The 24,542-nt window shown below is 50.5% G+C and overlaps 1 protein-coding gene and 1 non-coding gene across 2 annotated transcripts; both read left to right on the forward strand.

Annotated features, from left to right (window-relative positions):
* Positions 1-364: 364 nt before the first annotated feature.
* SNTA1 (syntrophin alpha 1) lies at positions 365-24,510 on the forward strand. Its single transcript, XM_066236250.1, has 8 exons — positions 365-787; positions 4,912-5,097; positions 17,726-17,930; positions 20,092-20,299; positions 20,437-20,567; positions 22,707-22,903; positions 23,609-23,796; positions 23,881-24,510. Exons 1-8 carry the CDS (start codon positions 478-480, stop codon positions 23,971-23,973), a joined length of 1,518 nt encoding a protein of 505 aa, XP_066092347.1. The 5' UTR covers positions 365-477; the 3' UTR covers positions 23,974-24,510.
* LOC136309786 (small nucleolar RNA SNORD22) lies at positions 4,151-4,276 on the forward strand. The gene has a single exon (XR_010726427.1). It is a non-coding gene; the product is annotated as a small nucleolar RNA SNORD22 (small nucleolar RNA).
* Positions 24,511-24,542: the final 32 nt, after the last annotated feature.

A 24,542-nucleotide genomic window follows, 5' to 3' on the forward strand; every position in this document is an offset into this window, starting at 1 on the left:
AGCCTTGCACTAGTTCATGTGTCTTTTTCTTGTGCTCTTACGTGCGTGAGCGACGGTCTTGGACCCCGACGGCCACGCCCAGCACAAGGTCTCCTCGGAGGATCCTAGGTCTCCGCTCCCGACACGAAGTCCTGTCCCCTTTGTGGCCCCGCCAATCTCTCGCACTCCACTGGCTCCTCTCCGGACTTCGCGCCCTCGCCCCGTCGCCCTTATGACCCTAACCCCCAAGTCACCCCTCACTTTACAACCTCTGATCCTGGGCGCCTCCCCAGCCCTAGGCAAGCTTGACTGAGGCCACGCCCCTTACAGATAGCCACACCCACAAAGCCCCGCCCCTAGAGGCTCCACCCCCCAGCGGCTAGGGTGGCGGCTGGCCCAGCCGGGCCCCCGCTGCCCTCTGCCCTGGGCGCTCGGTTGGAGCCGGCTGGGCATTGCGGGGCAGGGCGAACGCAGCGGCCCGGGGGCTCGTAGGCGAAGATGGCGTCAGGCAGACGCGCCCCGCGCACCGGGCTGCTGGAACTGCGCATCTGGGCGGGCTCGGGGGCCGGAGGCGAGCGGTGGCAGAGGGTACTGCTTAGTCTGGTGGAGGACGCGCTGACCGTGAGCCCCGCCGACGGCGAGCCCGGACCGGAGCCCGGCGCCTCGCGGGAGCAGGAGCCCGCGCAGCTCAACGGCGCGGCGGAGCCGGGCGCGGCACCCCCGCAGCTGCCTGAGGCTCTGCCGCTCCAGCGGCGCCGTGTGACGGTGCGCAAGGCCGATGCCGGCGGGCTGGGCATCAGCATCAAAGGTGGGCGAGGGGGCACCTGGGGCGCAGGGGTCCGGGGGCTGGCAGCGTACCTAGAACATGGAGTTGAAGGACTTCTCTCTGGGGGTATAGGGGCTTGAGAGGACAGAGGGAACCGAGGGCACCCTGAGCACCAAGGTCGAGAGGGTTTCGAGAGTCCAAGGTCTCCGTAGAAAGGTACAGGTGTGGAGGGGCTTGGGGACGCACCAAGGACACGTGGATGGAGAGTTCTGTGTGGAGACGTAGAGATCTGAGGCAGGTTAGCTCTCAGGGATTGTGTGGACATCAAGGACAAGAGGGTCCCCAGGAGAGCAAAGGATGGAGAGGAGGGACTGAGGCCTTGGGAGGTCACTAGTCAGGGAGGGGGAAGTCCGAGACACAGACAAGGTGGGAGCTAGGGTTAAGGCAGAGAGTTCAAAGCACAGGGGGCGATTGGAAATGAGGTAGCAGCTGACCTCACAGACAGGGGGCCAGAAAAGACCTGGGAATCTGAGGACTGGGGAAGGGTGTGTACCCAGGCGGAGAGGTGGGTTTGAGCTTTCTGATCTAACCATCTCCACCTTGCATAGGATTGACAGGGGTGGACATGGAGTCGTTAGTCTTCTCTGAGAGCTCTCAGGTCCCAATGCTGACAGCTATTTTTAGGGTGCAGCAAGACTGAGTCCACCATCAACTGTGTGAACTCAAGTCACCTCCCATCTCTGGACCTCAGTTTCCTCATCCATACAAGGAGGCTAATGATGGGGTTGTGATGTTTCTGTGAGAACAGGAGTCTAAAGCACTCACCCTGCCAGCACATAGTAGGTGGCTGGTTAATTAGTTGCTGTTAGATGAGAAGGAAAATGGAGGCCGGGAGAGATTCCCAAAGCACCTAAACGTAGTGCCTAAAATCCCTGCACACCCCCAGCTGTCGGGTTTACAATTCCTAACGCGATTACTTCTCAGGGTCTCAGCCCCCAGGAGTGTGCTGCCTGCCTTGAGAAAGGATGTCAGCCCTGGCATCATTCTGGATGTGCACTGTTCCCTCTTCTGGGCACTGGCTCTGTTCCTGTGCTTCCAGACTCTGGCCTGGGTGAGGGGGTGGGCGTCGGGGCGGCTCAGCTACCGCTGTGAGCTAAGCCTTGTGCTTGGTACTCTAGGCTCAGGATCGGATCGACTTAATCCTGGCAACAGGGGGTAAAGGTAGGGAGCATAATCATCATTTTGCAGGTGAAGAAACCGAGACTTAGAATAGTTGTTTTCCCAGGATAACACAGTTAATGAGCGGCAGAGCTGGGATTTGAACTTTAATTATCAGGCCACTAGATAGGGCCCCGGGGAACTGGTTCTTTCCTGTGGAAGGGCAAATCCTCATGTAGCCAACCACAGGGGTCTAAAAGAGGAAAATGGGGAGTCCAGGGAGTGGGCGCCAGTCTTATTCCCAAACTCCAGCATGGGATAGGGCAGCAGATCAATCCAGAAATTGGACACTTAATGTCAAAGCAGGAAGGAACTTAGAGTTCATATAGAGTTCTCCTTTGCAATAGACACACAGACTTGGAGAGGAGCAGGGACTCTCCAAGGTCACTTAAAATTCCACGCTAGCACTACACTTTCAGCTGGGGGTGAGGTACTTTCAGGAGGCGTCAGGGAAGTACCAGCTCCACTCAATTCTTCATATACATAGATTGGGCTTCTGCTGCCATGATGACCTCCCCTCTAGGGTCCAGCGCAGCCCAGGCAGCCAAGAATGATCATAATTTCACACTGAACTGAAGTCCCCAGTTTTAGGCAGAGCAGGGCAGGTAAAAATAGAAACCTCTTCCTTTCCTAGGCCTCAAGCTCTGTGCCGTACAATAAGTATTGATAAATTGTTGGATCTGTGTGGGGGTCAGGAGAGACTTCCAAACCTACATCTGCCGCCAGTTTATTTTGTGACCTTGGAATAATGACTACCCCTTGCTGGGCCACTAGTTCTTCATCTTCAGTATTTTGGGGACGGACCTGTCGAGTGGTGTGATATCTGAGAGGCCTACTTGCAGTCTTCCAAAGCGTTATAACAGTATTGTTTCTGGGTAGCTCTGGCTGGATAGCTCAGTTGGTTAAAGCAGTGGTCCCCAACCCCCGGGCTGCAGACCGGTACCGGTCCGTGGGCCATTTGGTACCGGTCCGCAGAGAAAGAATAAATAACTTACATTATTTCCGTTTTATTTATATTTAAGTCTGAACGATGTTTTATTTTTAAAAAATGACCAGATTCCTTCTGTTACATCCTTCTAAGACTCACTCTTGACGCTTGTCTCGGTCACGTGATACATTTATCCATCCCTCCCTAAAGGCCAGTCCGTGAAAATAGTTTCTGACATTAAACTGGTCCGTGGCCCAAAAAAGGTTGGGGACCACTGGGTTAAAGCATTGTCCCGCTATGCCAAGGTTGTGGTTTTGATCCCCGGTTGGGACACTTGGACACTTATAAGAATCAACCAATGAATGCATGAATAAGTGAAACAATGAATTGATTTCTCTCTCTCTCTCTCAAATAAATAACAACAACAACAAAAAACCCAGACCCAAAACAGTATTGGTTCTGAAGCCAGGAGACCTAGGTTCAAATACATACTGGTTTTGCCACTTCCACTCACTGGATGACCTTGAGCAAGGGGCTTCTCTCCACACTTCAATTTTCCTGTGGGAAACTAAGCATGTCTGTGCGATTGAGGTGTTGTGAAGATGCAACGGAACACCAGGGACAGCATTTAGCAGTGTTTGGTGCTTTGTACATGGAACTAACATGAACTATTATTATTATTTCTTTTTTTAAAAGGATGTTCAAGAATTTAGCAATAAAGCAATTCAGTAAAAGGCATTAGCTCCCCCCACCCTACTGGAGATGCAATTCAGCTAGGCTTTTGAAATCTCGAGACTTTAAGGGCTGGGTTTCCAGCCTGGGTCCTGGATTGTACAATTTGAAACCATGGTCATAGCTAATTCTATAGTAATGCCAGATTAGGGGGTATCAATGGGTTTCCCTCACTGTGGGAAAATTGCTTAAAATCCATAATATTTAAGAAAAGTTACTGAAACCCCTTGTAAATTAATCAAACAGTGGTGAACACCTAGAGCATTGGATGAAAAGATCCAATGACCGAACTATATAAAATTACAAATTTAGGAAATGAAAAAACAAAACAAAACAAATAGAAGATGACTTTTTCCCAGTGAGGAAACATTCACCTGTCTTAACTCAAGTGCAGAGCTTGAGGCCTAGGAAAGGAAGGGGTTTCTATTTATACCTGCCCTGCTCTGCCTAAAACTGGAGACTTCAGTTCAGTGTGAAATTATGATCATTCTTGGCTGTCTGAGCTGCGCTGGACCCTAGAGGGGAGGTCATCATGGCAGGACTAGGACAGGAGTTAAGACAGGTGAATGTTGAGAGCCTGTAAAGGTGACCTCACTGGGGGCTGGCGGGCGGCGAAGAGGAAAGTTTGTTCTAGAAGGAACTGTCTGAGGGATCATAAGGATTTCTAAACATGGGAAAGGGAAGAATAAATCACTCATTGAAAGATTGTATATTTTAAAAAAAAGAAAGATCGTATCTATTTTCCAGGTCTAAAGAAAGAATAAAACATGTATAATGGAATCCAACCCTTGGAAGACATCAAAACAGGAATTTTCAAGCAATTTTTTGTACAATCTAGCTGTTGAGATTTGCAAATAATCATTTCAGGCTATAAATAAAAGGTTTTTTTAACCTTCAAAAGAATAAAAAAAGAAGAAAATGCCATCAGTATTATTAATGTTCCAAACTTAAAAATATTTATGTTTATTAATTTTGAAAGAGAGGAGGAAGGAAAAATACCCCATCAATTTGTTGTTCCACTTATTTATGCATTCACTGATTCTTGTGTGTGCCTTGACCTGGAACGTTGGCCTGTCGGGATGATGCTCTCACCAGCTGAGCTACCCAGCCAGGGCAAAGTCCTGAAATTCTAAGACTCTTTGCTGAAATTCTCTTTACCCTCCCCTCTCCCCTTTCCCAGCACCAGGCTGGGCACTGCGGGAGGCCTTCAAAAATCATTTTGCCTGGACATGACTTCCAAGAGTTGGAGCGTCTGCTTCAGTTTCATCCTCTTTCTGTGCCCGTGCAGGTGGCCGAGAGAACAAGATGCCTATCCTCATTTCCAAGATCTTCAAGGGCCTGGCCGCGGACCAGACGGAGGCGCTCTTCGTGGGGGATGCCATCCTGTCAGTGAATGGGGAAGATCTTTCCTCCGCCACCCATGATGAGGCGGTGCAGGTTCTGAAGAAGACAGGCAAAGAGGTGGTCCTGGAGGGTGAGCACTGGGGCCCGGGCGTTGAGTTCTTCCCCACCTCCTCCAGGCCTCGGGCGGTGGCGACGGCAGGTGGGAAGGACTGAAAACAGAAACTGCACTTGGGGACCTGCCTTGGGACACGAGGTCTACGGCAGGGTTTGCCACCAAGTGAGTGACGCCAGGGGAGAGAGAGAGGAAGGGGCTGGAGATGGGACCACTAAGCCTCTTTCTTGAGGAACCAGAACTCTGAAGTCCATGTTCTTCTAGCACTCAGGGGCCCCCCAAACCCGAGACCCATCCTCTGTTGGGGGAAGACTTGGCCTTTCTGTAGCAGAATATTAAATCCAGCAGGGATCAGACAGGAGGTGTTTTGTTTTGTTTTTCTGGTGGGAAATGTTGGTGGTTCCCCCCCACCACGGCCCCCTCCCCTTACTATGGGGTCTTGGATGAGACCTGGAGGTTCCCTGGGCCTCAGTTTCCCCAGTGGTGGGTACGGGCTCTTGCCGTGGTTGCTGCATATCTGCCTTTGCCATCTCTCAGGAAGTTTCTGCTTTGCTCAGCCCTTTCCTCAGACGACTCTGCCAGGTCCGGAAGTGGTGGGGGCCTGAGGAATGTGTCTGGCGCAGGGCCCAGGGCAGGCACAGAGAGGTGGCGGGGGCTGGTGGAGAGATGCCACGCTGAGCCGAGCCCCCGGCCCCGATCCTCACAGGTTGCCTTTGTTTTCCCCAAAGGGTCTCCAAGAGGCCACAGAAGGGAACAGGGTCTGGGGCTCTGGGCCGGCTTCCGCATTCTGTGGTCCCGACCTCAGTTCTCTCAGTCTCGTTTTATTTTTACATTTTAGGTGTATCTATTTAAATGATACTGGTGCACTTATTATTATTATTGTTTATTTTTACTAGTGCATTTTTAAAATATAGCGTGTATATTTTTGAAAAGTGGACTCTGCCATATTGGTCCCTGAAAGCCAAAGTACATCAATCTTATTTGAACAGCAAAGTTAAATAACAAGACCACCCATCAATGATATGGATAAAAGAGACTTTTTCTCCCAGATGCCTCATGACTTTGATATTTATAGCCAGTAGTGCAGTTTGAAACAGTTGAAATTCATCAAAATGTCGGGTTTTTTTGGTTGACTCGAAAAGCTCTTTTAGTTTCTGCTGTTGTAAAGTTTAATCTATAGATGGCAAAATTGCTGCTGTTTAGACACATTTCTGATCCACACTGAGGTCCCCCACAGCCGCTCACCTTTAGACTGAGAATGGGTTCTGGACGGCGATCATTCTGAGAAGGTAGCATCTCGGGGTGTTAGACACTTGAAGCATCTCCTGGTTTAGCAGCCACTACCCAAACCTCCCATCAAACTCATTCACTCCATTCCTTCCTAAGTCAAGAGACATTTGCAGATACCTGCTGTGAACCTGGTGTGCAGAGCATGGAGTCCAAAGTTAAACTAGACCCAGGCCTTTTCCCGAAGGAGCCCCCCTGTAGCAGGACAGAGAAAACATACGCACTGTCTCCTCTACCTACGCACACTATTTAGAAATCAGTTTCTAAAACCCGGTCTGCCCTGTGGCGCATCTCGGGCTTTAGGGAAGACCCTTACCTTCTCCGGGCCTTGGTTTTCTATCGGCTGGGGTTAGACTAGATCAGAGATGAACGAGAGCTTTCCTTCCGACCATAGGCTTCTCTGTGCTGGGAGTTCCATATTTAGAAGGATTGAGAAGTCTTATCTGGATTCGTAGAAAGAAGCTGGAATTGACTATGATTAGCAAGGTCTACCACGGACCTAGCAGGGAAGAGATAGATGTAACGTGTGTACCATCCCAGGATGAGGGTCTCTGGTGCTTATGTGCTCTGAGACTTTTTCTGGGGCAAGGTCTTTCCTTGGCAAACCCTGCGCTAGGTCTCCGGGTGGAGCTGGGCCTCTCTCTTGCCCTGGATAGGAGTTGGCACATAGTAAGCACTCTATAAATGCTAGTAACTTCCTATTTCCTCCTTAAATGTTTAGCAGCATTCTTCAGGGAAGCTGCCTTTATAGAGAGGTTTTATTTTTTTTTATTTTTTCAAAAATTTATTTATTTTTGTGGCAGAGACTGGGAGAGTCAGAGAGAGGGACAGACAGGGACAAACAGAAAGTGAGAAAGATGAGAAACATCAGTTCTTCATTGTGGCTCCTTAGTTGTTCATTGATTGATTTCTCATACATGCCTTGCCAAGGGGCAGGGGCTACAGCAGACCGAGTGACCCCTTGCTCGAGCCAGCTACCCTGGGCTCAAGCTGGTGAGCCTTGCTCAAATTAGATGAACCCACGCTCAAGTTGGAGACCTCGGGGTCTTGAACCTGGGTCTTCCACATCCCAGTCTGACACCCTATCTACTGCGCCACCGCCTGGTCAGGCTTTTGTATTTTTCCGAAGTTGGAAACAAGGAGGCAGTCAGACTCCCGCATGCGCCCGACCGGGATCCACCCAGCATGCCCACCAAGGGGTGATGCTCTGCCCATCTGGGGCGTTGTTCTGCTGCGACCAGAGCCATTCTAGCGCCTGAGGCAGAGGCCATGAAGCCATCCTCAGCACCCGGGCCAACCCTGCTCCAATGGAGCCCCGGCTGCAGGAGGGGAAGAGAGAGACAGAAAGGAAGGAGAGGGGGAGGAGTGGAGAAGCAGATGGGCGCCTCTCTTGTGTGCCCTGGCTGGGAATCGAACCTGGGACTCCTGCACGCCAGGCCGACACTCCACCATTGAGCCAACTGGTCAGGGCCTATAGAAAGGTTTTTAACTCTGATTTATTTTTAAGATTTTTTTATTTATTCATTGTTAGAGAGAAGGAGACAGAGAGAAGGGGGGAGGAGCAGGAAGCATCAACCCCCATATGTGCCTTGACCAGGCAGCCCGGGGTTTCAAACTCGCTGACCTCAGCGTTCCAGGTTGAGGCTTTATCCACTGTGCCACCTCAGGTCAAGCCTTTAACTCTGATTTTAATGTCTTTGATTAGGCAATTTAGAAGTCCTATTTTTTTCTTGAATGAGCTTTGGTAGTGTATGTCTTTCAAGGAATTTGTGCATTTCATCGAAGGTGTCAGATTTATCGACATAAAGGGATTTACTATTCCTCCCTTTTGGATGAAAGCCCTCTTCTGCTTTCTCTATCTCTCCTCTCCCTTTATACTGCTCTACTCAGTGGTTTTTTAAAATTGATTTTAGAAAGGGAGAGTGATAGAGAGAGAGAGAGAGAGAGAGAGAGAGAGAGAGAGAAACATCAATTTGTTGTTCCACTTATTTATACACTCATTGGTTGATTCTTGTATGTGCCCTGACCAGAGATCAAACCCACAACCTTGGCTATCAGGACAATGCTCTCACTAACTGAGGTACCCCACCAGGGCTAATAAAGCCAATTTTGGTATTTTGTACGAAGGGAAAGTATATCCCACATAAAGATCAGGCTTTTAAAAGAGACAGGAATAGAGTAACATGTACATAAAAGGCACATTACAGTAATAGGAATTGCTATAAAACTCGTGTTACAGACAAAGTCACCAAGGTTTGTCGAGAATAAATAGCTTTCCTCAAATCATACAACCAATGATTCGGCAGACTTTGGCTTCCAACAAAGGTCTGCCCGGCTGCAGAGGCCACCATTGCCTCAGCTTCGAATAATGCCTACCTTGTACAGTTGTTTGCAAGATCAAGGTGCATGTAATGCGCTGAGGCCAGGGCCCACAGTAGAGTCTTAGTTCTTTATTTTACTTGCTGTCTGTAAAGATGAGACGATGTGTCTGAAGTGCTTAGCACAATGTCTTCCACATGGTAGGCATTCAATAAAAGTCAGCCGTTATTCTCATCACTTCGGCATCAGCAGCATTCCTGTTTTCTCCAGTAAACTCAGAGGCCTTGGAGGGCAGTAACTGTGTGTAGCCTGTTTCGGAGCCCCAGGCCTGGCACTGAGCCCAGCGCACATTAGACCTTGGTGAGTGTTTGGGGAATGATCACCAGGGTATGGCTCTGACCTCTTCTACTTTATCTTTAACCTTGTCAATTGCATTTTACTCTCCTAAAAGTTTAAGATGGGCTAACAGCTCAAGCTGAGCTTGACTGACTCCTAAGGATTTCTGTTAGGGGCCCTTGTAGCTCCAAGTCCAGGCTCCTGCCGACGGTTCCTCTGGGAGATGGACGCTGCCAGGTGTCTGCCTGTTTGGCTCAGGGCATCATCACCATTAAAAGTGGGATGTTATTAATGGATGCAGCTAATTTGAGGTCACCCTCGTGGTGTCATGCTCCTGAGATGCCTGAGGGACTCTGTCCTGGGGACAGAGTCATGAATGTAGCTCCTGTGTGGTCCCCCCTTGCCTGCAAAGACCTGTTGTTCTAATCATTGTTTCCAAGGGGACGTTATTTGGCTATACACATACTACATACACACATGGCTTTGGGCCTTGTGACTCCCCACAGACAAAATTTGGCTTAATGTAGCCCTGGCCTGTTCCCTGGGTCTTTTTCTAAAATTGAATTTATTAGGATAATACTGCTTAACAAAGTTATACAGTTTTTGTTTGTTTGTTTTAGCGAGCGAGCGAGACAGACAGACAGACAGAGTGACAGGAAGGGAGAGAGAGGAGAAGCATCGACTCGTAGTTGATTGCTCATTGATCGCTTCTCATACATGGGGGCTCCAGCCGAGCCAGTGACCCCTTGCTCCAGCCAGCGACCTTGGGCTTGAAGCCAGTGACCTTGGACTTCAAGCCAGCAATGTTGAGCTTCAAAGCAGAGACCATGGGGTTTCGAACCTGGGACCTCAGTGTCCCAGGTGGATGCCCTATTGACTGCACCACCACCAGTCAAGCCAAAGTATACAGATTTTAGGTGTACAATTCTATAATACATCATCTGTACACTGTATTGTGTGTTCAGCAGCCCAAATCCCTAGATCTTGGTTAAAGTTCCTGTGGGCTCTGGAGGCGGGTTCTGGCTTCGGTTAGCTGCGTGAGCCTGGCTGCTGGTGGTGGCAGAGGGAACAATAATGATAATGATGATAATATTGATGGTAGTGTCTGCTGCTCATGGAATACCTGCAATGTGCTAGGCACTGTGCTAAGTGCCTTCCGCGTGTTATCTCATTGATTTCTCAGAACCACCCCTGGGCATTAGCTGCATTCTTTATCCCATTGTGCAGATGAGAACAGTAAGGCTCAGAGAGATGAAACCACTTGCTCAAGGTCACAGAGTAGCAGAGATGGAATTTGAACTCAGATGGGTCAGACGCAAACACCCATGTTCTTAACTATTGATACTGTACTGCAAGTCATTTAACCCCTGTGAGACCCAGCTTACTCAATTTATTCAATTGTAATTGTTAAGTAAGGACATACATGCACTTCGTTGAAATGGTGCAATTAGATGAAAAAGTATTTGTGAGAGTTGAGCTTGGTGCTTGTTATATAGTAGGAGCTTACTAAGTACTTCTTTCCAAGATCTTAGAACCCTTTGCTATGGAAGAGTTGAGGAGGGCCTCATCCCCAGTCCCAGCTTAGATGATTTGAAATGTGGTGACATATATATTTATTTTCTTTTATTTTTTATTTTTGGCAGAGACAGAGAGAGGGACAGATAGGGACAGACAAACAGGAAGGGAGAGAGATGAAAAGCATCAATTCTTTGTTGCTTGGTTGTTCATTGATTGATTTCTCATATGTGCCTTGACCGGGGGGGAGGGGGCTACGGCAGACCGAGTGACCCCTTGTTCGAGCCAACGACCTTGGGCTCAAGCTGGTGAGCCTTGCTCAAACCAGATGAGCCCGTGCTCAAGCTGGTGACCTTGAGGTCTCAAACCTGGGTCCTCCACATCCCAGGTCTGACGCCCTATCCACTGCGCCACTGCCTGGTCAAGCATATATATATATAAATTTTTTTTTAAAAGGTAGATTTAAGCCCTGGCCAGTAAGCTCGGTTGGTTAGAGAATCATCTCAATACACCAAGGTTGTGGGTTTGATCTCACACTTGTTCTCTCTCTCTCTCTCTCTCTCTCTCTTGATCATTTAAGCTGAGGACATATTTCCAACTCAGTATGTGTAGCTGTGTCTCATTCTTTTTAATGATTGCATAATATCTCATTATTGAGATCTGTACATTCATTTAACATATTTCCGAGCCCTGTGTCTGTGCCAGGACTTGATGTCGGCACTGGTGATGTAGACATGGAAAAGACTGAAGTGGTAAGCTGGCAGCCTCACCCATGGACATTCAAGCTGTTCCTAGCACTTGAACTAAAGACAGTGGTGTGGTGACCCCTCTATGCACCTGTGAGCATTTATCTGAAGCCAGGCTCCTGCCAGGGGTATTGATAGGTCAAAGTGTTCACAGACCTTTAGACTCTTTGATAGATGGTGCGCCCTATGCTGCACACAAGGGTGTGGCGAGGTGAGATTCTTTTCGCCCCGGAGTGTGGCAACCTGGGCCCTGTTGATCAGCCCTGCCGCAGGGCCTGCCAGGGGCTGGGAACTATTTATAGTCCAGCCCTGCTGGGCCAGCAGGACTTTAAAGGTTATCCCTTCCAGAGCCTGTTGGAATCCCACATTCACTCCATGCCATCCTGGGTGGGTGGGTGAGCAGGCTGGACTTGATTTTTTTTTTTTTTTGCATTTGAATCTTTATAGTGCTTCTTCACTCAGGGAGCTGGTGTAGCAGTGCCCATTATATACGTGAGGAAACTGAGGCTCAGAGAGACCTTGCAACTTGCCAAGACGAGACAGCGAGTGACAGGGCCTGGATTGAAATCTCTGTCACCACAGCGTGTGCCCGTCCCCTAATCCCGTCACACTAAGAGCAACAGCAGAAATAATAACCACACGACTGTTTATTGAAGACCTATTCTAGGCCAGGTGGGACAAAGTGCCTTTCAGAGATTGAATTTCAATAAGCTGGGAAACAGATCTATTTGGCTCCCATTATAAAGATGAAAAAATAGAGGCTCTCAGAAAGTCCCTTGTCCAAGGTTGCAAAGCAAGGAAGTTAAATCCAAGCCTACCTCACTCCAGAGCCCAATTTGAAGTGGTCTCTCTAGGCCAAGAAGCCCGAGGCTTGGTCATATTCATTCACTGGACACATTTCTTATTTATTGGCTACCTGGTGGCATATGTCAGGTGCTATTCCAGATGCTGGGAATACCTTAGTGAGCAGGAAAACAGGCCCCTGCCCTCACAGCACTGACACCTTGGTCGGAGGGGAAAGGCCGTAGACTCGTAAACAAGTGGATAGATCATGTAATTTCAGGTGGGGGGCTAGTTCGTGATCACTTACCAAACAGACAAGGAACGGCTGGGCATAGAGGACAAGTTTCAGCCAAGGCTCAAAGCTAAGATCTTCAGTCACACACATTTACTGAGCGTGGGGGAAAGTACTGGAGACGCTGTATTGGCCCAAAACAGATATATCCTCCTTTCTCTGCAACATGGATGTTTCCTTCCAAATGTACCGGCCAGGGAAATGGTCCTGCCTTGTCTGTCACTCGTGTTTTTAGTGGGACCTACCTCTGGGTCCTTGGGGCCGGGGCTGGGTCCTGGCTCGTCTCCCCGGCAGCGCGGGGAGCCAGGGCCTCTGGAACGGGCAGTGTATGTGTCTGTCTCAGCTTCCTTGGGAGGAAGGGCCCACGTGTCACTGCTCTAACGGGCTCCTGGGCCAGGGTCTTGGCTGAGAAGGGTGTGGATACCCACTGGGTCTATCCTTGGAGTCTCAAGAATGCTGGCCACAGGGCCATGGCCGTACCCTCCTGGTCGTTGCCGCCTTTGCGCAACGCTGCTTGGTGAGGTGACTCAGGTAGAAATCAGAGCAGACAGGAGGCCTCTCTGCTATTTATGGTCACACTCTGGGGCCCCCAGGACCCCACCCCCACTCTGGGACAGGCCACTTGGTTTGTGAAATCCAAGCCCTGCTTCTGGCACCAGTTGGCGTGCCGTCCGTTTATAGCATATTCTTGTGGGAAGGGAGAAGGAGGACCCAGCTCGAGGGTAGCCTGGGTGGGCGGGAGCTCTGGCAGTTTTCTGGCTTCAGAGTTGACAGTGTTCATTTATGGAGCACATAGCATGGGCGATCCCCGCTGCATTCCGGGGACAGAGAGATGAGTCACACAAGGTCCCCGCTGTCACAGTGCCCCCGGCCTGGTGGGGCACACAGATCTCCACACAGACACAGGGGAGTGGGCTCTCGGGGACTGCAGAAGTGATGGCTCTGGTGGGTCCAGTGTGGGCATGTGGGAAGGCTCCCCAGAGGAGTCCTGTCTGAGCTGAGCCGGGACCTCCCGGGCTGTGGCCCCTTCTCCTTCCTGCTGCGTGAACCTGCCCTGCCCTGGTATTCACTGCTCCAGCCACAGAACCTGACTCTGGGTTTGAATCAAGCCCTGATTCTGTCCTCTGGGATCTCCATTGTGCTGGGAGAGACGACCCCGGCCCGCAGAATGACAACAGAGTTATCAGGGGTGGCTGATCGGTAAGAAGCTCGTATTTTTGAGTCCCTAACCTGTGCCACGTGTTTTATTTACATCATCTCATTTAATTCCAACATCTCTCTGGGGTAGATGTTGTCATTGCTCTTTTATTGACTAGCAGATTGAGGCCCAGAGAGAGGAATTACCTAGTCCACGGTCACATAGCTAGACAGTGCTGGAGATGGAATTCAAGTCCAAGAGTGCCTGTCCCCAAACTATGTCTTAAGGACATTCTGTGCCCAGGTAATTGCATTTTCCAAGGTGTGGAAGTTTGGAAGCTGGTGCAGCTTCTGGGAACTGCAGGGAGGTCAGTGTGATTAGAGACTGGGTGAGATTAGGGATGCGGCTGGGGGTGGAGCCAGAGAGGGAGGCGGGGCCCAGGTTCTTGAGAGCCTTGAGGTTGGATGAAGGGTACAACTGAGGCAGAGCAGAGCTTTGAGCAGTGTAGGGACAGGGCTAGTTATCTCAGGGAGACCACTGGCACCCCTGGGTGGGGGTGGGGGCCCTATTAATGAGGATGCTTTTGTCTGCAAGTCACAGGAACCCAACTCAAAGGATTTTAAACATTGAAGATATATTTTCTTCAATATCTAAAGGTCGAGGGGGTAAATGTAAGGCCTCAGCATTCTCAATGTGTAGACCCCAACCCTTGTGGTCAAAAAGTGACTCTCAATGCTCTAGGACCAATTCCCCTTCCAGCAACATCTAAATGCTAGAGGAGAGGAAGGGAGTGTATTTTCCTTCACATTTCATTGTCCAGAATTGTATCACCTGCCCCTTTCTAAACCAATTACAAGCAAGAGGGATGGAATGATCATGATTAGCTTTGGCCAATGAAGATTCTCTCCTTGGGTTGGGGAGAAGCACAGCCTATGGGGCTCAGGGTTTGTTAGAAAGGAGAAAAAGACAGGGGGATGGTTTGAATGTCAGCTAGGCTGCGATGTGTTCTGTCTCCATTGCCCCTTGAGACATAATCCAACATTCAGTCCTAGGGTAAGTCATTGCTGTAATGATGAGGATGAGTCATTTTTATTTTTATTTTATTAAAAAAATTATTTGTTCATTTTTAGAGAAGAGAGAGAGAGAGAGAAGGGAGGGAGAAGCAGGGGAGGAGCAGGAAGCATCAACTCCCATATGTGCCTTGACTGGGCCAGCCCAGGGTTTTGAACCAGCAACCTCAGTATTCCAGGTCCACACTTTATCCTCTGCGCCACCACAGGCTGAGGATGAGTCATTTTTAGTCCTAGTCCCCAAGACTTTGGGCCTAGGCTTAGTTCTCTCACTAAAAGCTGCTCTTGATTTTAACCTAACTTCTCTAACAACCCCAATATGGTTTCTAACTCCCTCTCACCCTCACCTCTCTTTGCCTTGGATCCTATCTGAGCCTCCAAGGGCAGTCTCCCGTGATAGAAATAGCTTCTTATCTGGTTCTTCTGGGGAGCTGGGCCAAGAACTGCTTCCTCACACCATCCTGGCTTGCCTGCTGATAGAGCCTACGGGGAGGGCCTTGACTGCAGACACCAGGTGGCTAGCAAGCCAGGTGGCTGAAGGGAGAGCAAGGAGGCTGGCTAAGGGCTAGCAGGTGTGGGCACCCTTCAGTAGGGCAGTAGAGGGGTCAGCCTGGCTGGTGGAAGAAGGACTAGTGCTCGGACAAGTCTTTTAATCACCCTGATATGCAGACCTGTCTTCCCTGTAGCTCGTTTTAGAGACGAGGAGACTGCTGCTCATGGAAATTGGGGATAGACCAGATGCCAGGGCACGTGTGGAAGACACTGTTGGTCGCCTGTCTACCAATCATTTCCCCTTCCTCCTTGCTACCAGAAGCCTGATTTTATTGGGTGGAAGTATGCTCAGTCCCAGAGGCTGAACTGTGATTGGTCTAAGTCATGACTGTTCCCTCTTGGTAATGATTGTTCTAGAAGTGGGTCTGAGGCCCAGTTGGGCCAATGGAAATATTTACCTCTCTGATAAGAGGGAGGTGTTAGGAGACAGCCTTTTCCTGCCTGTCTCCTCCATTGCTGCTTTGGGTTTTGTTGACTTGTCTGGGCTGTGGCAGCTATTTTGGGCCATGAGGGGAGAGCCAAGAGACTGACAGAGAAGCTGACCTTGAATCCAGCATCATTGAACCACTGAACCAATCCTGAAATTGCCTTCCTCTAGACTTCTTGTTATGTGGAATTATCAATATCTTCACTGCTTAAGGCACTGCTATCTTATATTCTATTATTTGCAGCCAGATTTACCTAATCGATATAACAAGAATGACAAAATGTTTTATTACCACTCAGCCTTAATTGATTGGCTGACATAGAACAATATAATTGATTCATGATGTATTCCATGAGCAAAGGATAAAGAAGTGGTAGCACAAGTGTCATATGTTTACCATCCAAGTCCTGCCTAGGGCCAGTCCGGTACCCGGCACATAACAGGTGCTCAAGAAAACAGATTTGTCTCTGAACCTCTACTCCCACCAAGCTCTTCTCAGATCAACTCTGTCCTCGTTGTTGCCTTTCCCTGTTAGCTGCCAGTGTTAGTGAGCTCTTCCTTTTCTAGGAAGGCAAGCAATCCAGGCCCCAATCAAGACTCTTTTGGTTGTAAATATAACTTCTGTTGACATGGCAGCCTGATTTCCTAAAGGGGTGAGTATCGGAAACTGGAACGTTAGCTGGTGCCTGGCAAGGCTTTCCAAACGCTGTTTCTTGACACGCATTCCTCTAATTTTCTCTCTCTCCCAAGCAGTTTTCCCCTCTTCTTCAACCCCACAGCGGGAGGTGGTTAAGAATAGCAAATTTGGTCAAGACACCAGTCTAGGATGTCTCCCGGTCTCAATTTGGGTAGCCTAGCGTAGCCAGGAAAGCAGGATCACATAGCAGGACGTGACTTTGTGGGCCGACTGGGCAGAGAAGTAGGTCTGGGCTGCTATTCTAGAACTGTACTGTTCAGTATGGTCACCATTAGCTCCGTGTGACTATTTGAATTGAATTTTCATTTTAAAGTAATTAATTAAAATGAAACAGAAAGCGCACTCGCCTGTGTCTGTGTGGAGGCCCGCGTCCCCCGCTAGGCTGGGAGCATTGTGAAGGCCAGGACCTTGTCTGACTCATAAAATAAAAAACACAGTTCCTTATTTGTACTAGTCACATTTCAAATGTTCAACAGCTACGTATGGCTAGTGGCTCCTGTAGTGGGCAGTGTAGTGTATATAGAATGTTTACATAATCACAGAAAGCTCTATTAGACAATGCTATTCTAGAAGGTGTCCACTATACTTAATGATAATTCATCAGAGCTAAGAGGCCCCGAGGCACCTATATTGATTAGGTACAAGCTATGCTGCTGTAACAAGCAACCCATAACATACTATGGCTGAAATATAATAGAAGCTCCTTGCTCTTTTAGGTGACAGTCCAAGTCTGACAAGACATCTCTAAAGTGTCAGCATCTGTTTATTTCTGTTTTGTTGGTCAGCCTTCCTTAGAGTGTGGCTCATGTCCTTATAGTCAAGATGGTGCTCCACTGATCTGTTTTCCAACCAGCTCAACCCTGTTGGGGGAAAGAAAGGGTTATACACATCCCTTCTGCTCTCGTCCTATTGGCCAGACTTGGTCACATGAGCGCTATAGAGCTGTAAGGGAGCCTGGAAAATGAAGTCTTAAGGTGAGAGGTTATCACTATATTGGTGGGCAACTAGCAGCCTCTACCACAGGACTGTCTCATTCAACCCCTCCTTTTTGCCGATGAGGAGACTGAAGAGATAGAGGCAGACAAGGGGACAGTGGCAGTCACATCTTCTGACTCCCATCTTGGTGCTCTTTTTACTGCCTTGCTCTAGCTCCTGTCTATTCCTTTTAAGTAGCCGTCCTAAAAGTCCAAACACCTCTACTTACTCTGTTCAAACTTAGTCACATGGTCACACATAGCTGCAAAGGAGGCTGGGAAATGTAGTCTCTCTTTCAGGTAGCCATGTGTCTAAAAACTAGGGCAAAAATGAGAGAATGGATGTTGTAATGCATCTAGTATTTTCTCCCCTAAAGTCAGAGACTTCAGCCTCGAGGAGGGTAGTGATATTAGACATAAGTTAAACTCTTAACGAATTAATGAAATTGTGATGTGTGCTGCACGGGAGCCCATGTCACCATGGTAACTGCTGACCTGTCCCCTGACCAGTCAAGTACATGAAGGACGTCTCGCCATATTTCAAGAACTCTGCCAGCGGGACCTCGGTTGGCTGGGACTCGCCTCCTGCCTCCCCCCTGCAGCGGCAGCCTTCCTCCCCCGGGCCTCCACCCCGAGACCTCAATGGTGCCAAACACATGCCCTTGAAGATGGCGTATGTCTCGAGGAGGTGTACCCCCAGTGACCCGGAGCCCAGGTAAGCCCGGGGCGGGGGACACCTCAGATAGTCGTGCCCGGTGTTATTAGGTGGTGGGATCAAAGGAAAGGTGCAGTGCCTGACCATGGCAGGTGCTTGTTGAATGGATGCGAGAATGGAGTTCTAGGCGTGAGGCGTGTTTCGCTTTTCTCTTCCTCCTCTGGGCTGTTCCCGTCTGAGGAGGAGCCTGGTCTGCGGAGAGCCTGGATTCCGGGCCTGGTTCTCCTCGCACCAGTCCCGTCCCCCCACTGACCTTTAGGTCCCTCACTGTGAAATAAGCTTGTCAGACTCAGGGACCCCCTCAAATCGCTTCCGACTCTGCCGAGGTTCTGAGATGCTGGGTAACACTTGTGTCAGGGCCGTGGAAGCTTCTCATCCTTCCTTCACGTCTGAGCAGCCTGTAGCCATTGGCTGATGACATGATGGACACCAGCCAACAGGATTGTGTTCACACACACAATTTTATTTCACTCCCACAGCGACCCTATGAGCCAAGTCCCATGATTTTACCCCATTTTATAGATGGGGACAGAGAGAGGAAGTGAACCTGCCAAGGTTAATGACACAACCAGGAAGGGATAGAACTGGCCTCTTGCCGGGTAGCCCTCTCTGCTTTAGAAGCTGCGGATAGATACCTGGGTGATGGTGGTGGCTGAACGAAGTCCATGTTGATCCAGGGGGGTATGCAGGGCTGGGGTGGTGTGGATATGGCCGAGGCAGAACGGGCCATGCAGTGGGTCCTAGTTACAGCTAAGGTTCAATGTGAGGAAATGCCCAACGTTGGCCTGGAGGGCCGGGGAGTGTTCAGCATCCAAATCTCCTGGCCCTGCTTGGTGACACAGTCCTATCCTGCCCCCCTGAGGCAAGAAGTGATAATTCCCCGGTCACTTACAGGTGTTTCTCCAAAAGAGCCTTTCGTGTTGGGTGAGGTGGTATTGGGCCTTCCTGAGACTCATAGAACCTTGGGTTGATCAGGATGCCCAGCCCAAACTCAGACGCAGTTGCATGTAAGTGTATGTGTGTATATGTGAGCATTTGCGAGGGTATTGGTGTGGATTGTGCATATGTGTTTGTGTCTGTTTATGTTAATATCCATATGGGTGTATGCATAGATGTACATGTGCCTGACCATGTGCACACATATGTAACTATGTGTGTAGCTTGAATATGAGTGGGGTTCCATATCAGCACAATATCCCAGTCAAAGGAACACGATCTAGTAACTACAATATAATGGAAAATATTTCAGGGTTACATTGGGCGGCAAGTATCAGAAACCCCCACAAGTAATAATAGCTTAAATAAATGAGAGGTTTATTTTTTCACATGTTTTAAAAGTCCAGGGGTCAGCTGTTTATTTAGGCTGTTATTGCTGCTTAAGAATGCCCTTGAGGAATCAGGCTTTTAGCTTTGCCATGCTTTTTTTTTTTTATTTAAGATTTTACAGAGAGAGGAAGATGAGGAGGGAGTGACAAGTTTTAGTTACTTTACTTTAGTTGTTCACTGATTGTTTTTCGTATGTGCAAGCCCAGGGTCTCGAACCAATGACCTCAGTGCTTCAGGTTGAAGCTCTGTCCACCGTGCCACCAGTCTGGTGTCCCACAGAACATTTTAAACTCCTCTCCTGGCCATTATTCCTCTGAACACCTCCTTGAAGACCCTCCCCAGCACTCGCCTGCGTGGCTTTTCTCTCCCAGCCTTCCCTGCTCTGTTACTCTAGCTCTTTTTGTGTACCTCAACTTGCCATCAAGCCTCTTCGGTTCCTGCATATTTCCCCCCTAATTAGTGCATTGCCGTGGTTCTGTCCCGCAAAGGGGGACCTGGGAGCTGGCTCAGCAGGACAGTCCTTAGATATCAGGAAAAGGCAAGGAAACGAATCGTCACGCTGTGATCATTTTGGCCCCATCGCGCATGTTTGAGCGTGTGTATTTGTGTGTGCATAGCTCTGTGTGTATCTCCTGGTCTCTTGCTCCTAGACCTCATGAGGCCCCAACAACTGTGGCTGGATCACCAGCAGCGAGTGTTGCTGTGATTCTCTCGTGGACGCCCCTGTGGTTTCTTCTGCTTTTGCGGTAGATGGGGTTTCTTGGGCCAGATGTTGGGTTGGCCAGCTGCAGCAGTGGACAGACCCTCCGCTCCACCTCCCTCCTTGTGCCTGCAGGTATCTGGAGATCTGTTCGGCAGATGGTCAAGACACCCTCTTCCTGAGGGCCACGGACGAGGCTAGTGCAAAGTCGTGGGCAGCTGCCATCCACACCCAGGTCACCGCTCTAGTGCCCTGGGTCAAGGATGAGCTGCAGGCACTGCTGGCGGCCTCCAGCACAGCGGGGAGCCAGGACATCAAGCAGATCGGCTGGCTGACCGAGCAGGTGCCTTCTGGGCTGGGGGCCTCTTCTTCCCTCTCTTCCCTTCCCCTGGAACTGACACTGTTCCCATCGTCTCCCCACTGTGGCCCTCGGGCCTCTCCCTTCCCTACTCTTCTTCACTTCTGCCTTGTCACCTGCAGCTGCCCAGTGGGGGCACAGCACCCACCTTTGCCCTGCTGACCGAGAAGGAGCTGCTTCTGTATGGCGGTCTCCCCCAGACCCGCGAGGCCCTGAGCCGGCCAGCCCGGGCCGCTCAGCTCATCACCACCAGGTACCCACACCCAGAGCCTGGGGGTGTGTGTGATGCTTTCGGTGGGCCTCAGAAGCTGGGAACCTCAGCCCCGCTTTGCCCTGAGTTATGCCCCAGCTGGTCTGAAGCTAGTCTGCCCTGTCTGGGCCTTGGTTTCTTTATCTGTAAAATGGGGGCTTGAAACAAGAGGCTGTGAAGTCCCACCAGTCACTCATTCATTGACACCTACTCTGCCCCACCTCCTGCTGTGTGGCTTGGCGGACAGGGAGCTGACCCTAATAGTCTCCGCCCTCAGGGAGCACTGGGTCTGGTGGGGAGACTGACCTAGGGACAGCCTTTACACTGCAGAATTGCAGGACCAACTTAACTCCCCGGGCCTGCTGGGGAAGCTTCAAGCAGCAGGTGGCATTTGAGCCTGGACGTTGTTGCTATTGCAGGAAGGGTGGAAGAGCATCGGGCACCCAGAGAGAGCGCGGTCCAGGGAACAGACGCGTACGGGCTTGGGGGTGTTCGTGGAGTCCTGCGTGCGCTATCACCAGTGTGTGGAATCTGCAAGAACCGGAGAGGAGACAGGGAGTTGGCAGGGCTGTTTGCAGAGGCTCCGCTGCCTGGTTGGGAACTGTTAGCTTTATCTTCACCAGTTGTAGCAGAGTTGAAGAGTTTTAGCCTGGGAGTGAGGTGGCTCAGATTGTGTTGGGTTTTTTTTTTCCAAAAATCCCTGAGGCTGGCAGGTGGAAATGCACCTGACAGGCAGGAGGGGGCTGGGAGGCTGCTGCACGTAGGAGGGGAGCCGAGGTGGGGAGAGGCAGCAGATGGAGAAGAAAGGCCTCATTTGCATCGAGAAACACTTGGCTGGTAAAATTAACCCAGCCTCATACTCGCCAGATGGGGAGAGTGAGGGAGGTGTCTGGATGAATGGGGGATCTTGAGGCTGGAGCTTGTGTCTGAGCAGGCAGTGGGGTTCGGGGCGGAGGCCGGAGGGAGGGGTTGGAGCAAGATGCTTGGTTGAGTCCAGAGTGTGTGGGGGATGGGTCGGAACTTGGATAGGAAGTTTGGGGGCTTGTGGCTCTGCTCAGGGCTGGAAAGTGGGGGACTAGGTATTACCAGCGGTTCCAAGGGGAAACTGAAGCTACAACAGAGAGAGGGTATAGAGTGAGGAGCAAAGAGGGATGTCGTCCAGAACTCTGAGGTCTGTGTCCCAGAGAGGGGCAGTGAGTTGCCCAAGGTTACACAGCAAGTAGGTGTGGGCCGCCGTCACCCATGTCTCCTTACCCTGTGGCCCGTGTCAGACCCTGCTGTGTACTAGGGATAAGCAGGTCATGGATTGCTGACCTAACCGAGTGGCTCATTGCTTCAAGCCACAAATATTTATTGAACACCTACTATATGACAGGCATTGTTTTAGTTGCTGGGAATATACTATTCACAAAAATTAGGGGATCAGGGAACAAGCAGATATTCCAGTACTCTCAGCCTTTTGTATAGTGCATTTTCACCAATGAAATAAAAGTTGGTTTTGCATCTCATTTGCATAATCAAACAATTTTCTTTGACTTATCATTTGCTTTTCTGATGTTCTTGTTTAATACAAAGAAATCAGATGCTTTTTTTAATCACTTCATATTCATTTTGAAATATCCCCTAATTTTTGTGAGCAGTATATATAATGGTGAACAAATTAGATATAAATTTGTACCCTAGATGATATTCTAGTGAAAAAGACGATCAAAAGCCAACTGAAACAAATAAGAAATACGTATAATTTCTGGTACCATAATGAAAAGTAAGGCTAGTGAGTGGCAGGGGTCCTGTGTTATACAGGGAGGTCAGGGAAGGCTTCTCAGAGGAGACGGCATTTGAAGAAAAGGTCTGAAGGAAGTGAGGGAGTAAGCAACCCAGGTAATCAGGGAACGGTACTCAGCAGAGGGAACAGCATGTGTAAAGGTACCGAGGCAGGGAGTGTGCTTGGTGTGTTTGAAGACACTGGTGCTTGGGATGATTTCCTGTAGGTCAGTCATTGTTGGGGGAAGTCCTGTGCCCCCCTTAGGTGGTGGAGGCGTCCACAGGGCCCCTTCCAGGACTTTCCCCTTGGCCAAGAACTGTTTCCCTGCTGCCTGAGACCTCATGCTTAGCCCTCTGCCCTCCCGTCCCCTGCCGCAGGCTGGTCCACTCGGGCCCTTCCAAGGGCTCAGTGCCCTACAATGCAGAGCTCTCCTTTGCCCTGCGCACGGGCACACGCCATGGCGTGGACACTCACCTGTTCAGCGTGGAGTCCCCACAGGAGCTGGCTGCCTGGACCCGCCAGCTAGTGGATGGCTGTCACCGGGCTGCTGAGGGTGTGCAGGAGGTGTCTACAGGTGGGTGTCTCTCTGCTGGTGAGTCTCTGTCCCCAGAGACGCCCGAGCGTCCTTCTTTAGGCTGCGTCAGGAGGGGGTAGAGAGTGGGGTGTGGGGGCTCTGGGGGCCCTCTCTCTGGGGTGTGCAAGTGCCCTGGTAGGTAGTGACACTTTTCCCTGGGGTACTTCCAGCCCTGGCTTTGTGATTCTGCTGGTGGGAATCTGAGAGATGGCATTTGCCAGAATAAAATATAGGATACCTACTTAAATTTGAATTTCAGATAAACAACAAATGTTTTTTTTCAGTATAAGTATGTCCAACTAATCCATTATTTACTTGAAATTCACATTTAACTGGGCTATTCTACAGGTTTCCAAGGTCCCCGAGGGCCAGGCTGGGAGGTCTGCTGATGCCGTTACAGGGAGTGGGCCCTGTCCAGCCAGAGCTTAAACTCCCCTTTCCACTTTGGGTGCTGCTGGAAGTGGGACTAGAAGTGGGTACAATTTTCTTGTGGGCTGACTTTTCTTATACTCTATCAGGGTGGGGGTAACTCTGGGCAGGGTGGGTGTGCAGACGCCCGATAGACTGCGAGCCTCCTATCCCTGGTGGTCTTGGAGCCCCACTTTCGGAGCTGCCAGGGGGGGTTGGAGGTGGGGCTCGTGGTCTCCGAGGGCCAGCTGTGCCCATTCCACGCGCCCTCCCCATGCCCGCGCGCCCTCCCTGCAGCCTGCACATGGAACGGCCGTCCCTGCAGCCTCTCTGTGCACATTGACAAGGGCTTCACGCTGTGGGCGGCTGAGCCAGGTGCGGCCCAAGCCGTGCTGCTCCGACAGCCCTTTGAGAAGCTGCAGATGTCCTCGGATGACGGTGCCAGTCTGCTCTTCCTGGACTTCGGGGGCTCTGACGGAGAAATTGTGAGTGGAGGGGGTGGGGGGCTCTGCGCTCCTGGAGGCTGGGCTAGGCGGAGCTCCTGACCCTTCTCTCCGTCCACCCTGCAGCAGCTGGACCTGCACTCGTGCCCCAAAACCATGGTCTTCATCATCCACTCCTTCCTCTCGGCCAAAGTCACCCGCCTTGGGCTCTTGGCCTAGATGCCGCTGGATGCATTCGCCCCAAGGAGGGGGTGTCCCCCCCATGGCCTGACCTGGCCCTCCACCGACTGATGGTCACCACTGGGCTGAGGGAAGGGAGAGGAGAACAAGTGTGCAGAGAGACCCAGCCTCTGAGGAGGCTGGGAGAGTCTCGGGGACTGGGACCCGGATTCAGAACTCAGTGGATCTTGCCTGTGATGGGGTAGTCAGTCCCCTGCTGCCCCCGCCCCCATCTCCCCACCAGTGCCTTTTGCAGAGAGATATTTTGTGTACACAGAAGCCATTCCAAGCCTGGGACCGGCCCCTGTGGGGATCCTGACCCCAGCCAACAACTGCCAAGCCTCCTAGAGGCCCTCAAGCCCCCCCTAGAGGCCCCGTCAGAAGCTGGAGCTGCCTGGGGTCTGAGGCAAGAGAAAGAGGAGGAGCCTTTCTGTTCCTTTCTGCCCTCCGCTCCACCCCCTTGGGGCACGTGTGGTTTCCCCTTCATCCTCTCTTTCCTCCTTATTCTTGGATAAATAAACAGCCTGTGAGCACAGAGGCAGTCTGGCCTAGTGTCTGTGGTTTGTGCC

The sequence above is a fragment of the Saccopteryx bilineata genome, chromosome 6 (assembly GCF_036850765.1).
Source record: "Saccopteryx bilineata isolate mSacBil1 chromosome 6, mSacBil1_pri_phased_curated, whole genome shotgun sequence".
NCBI lineage: Eukaryota > Metazoa > Chordata > Mammalia > Chiroptera > Emballonuridae > Saccopteryx > Saccopteryx bilineata.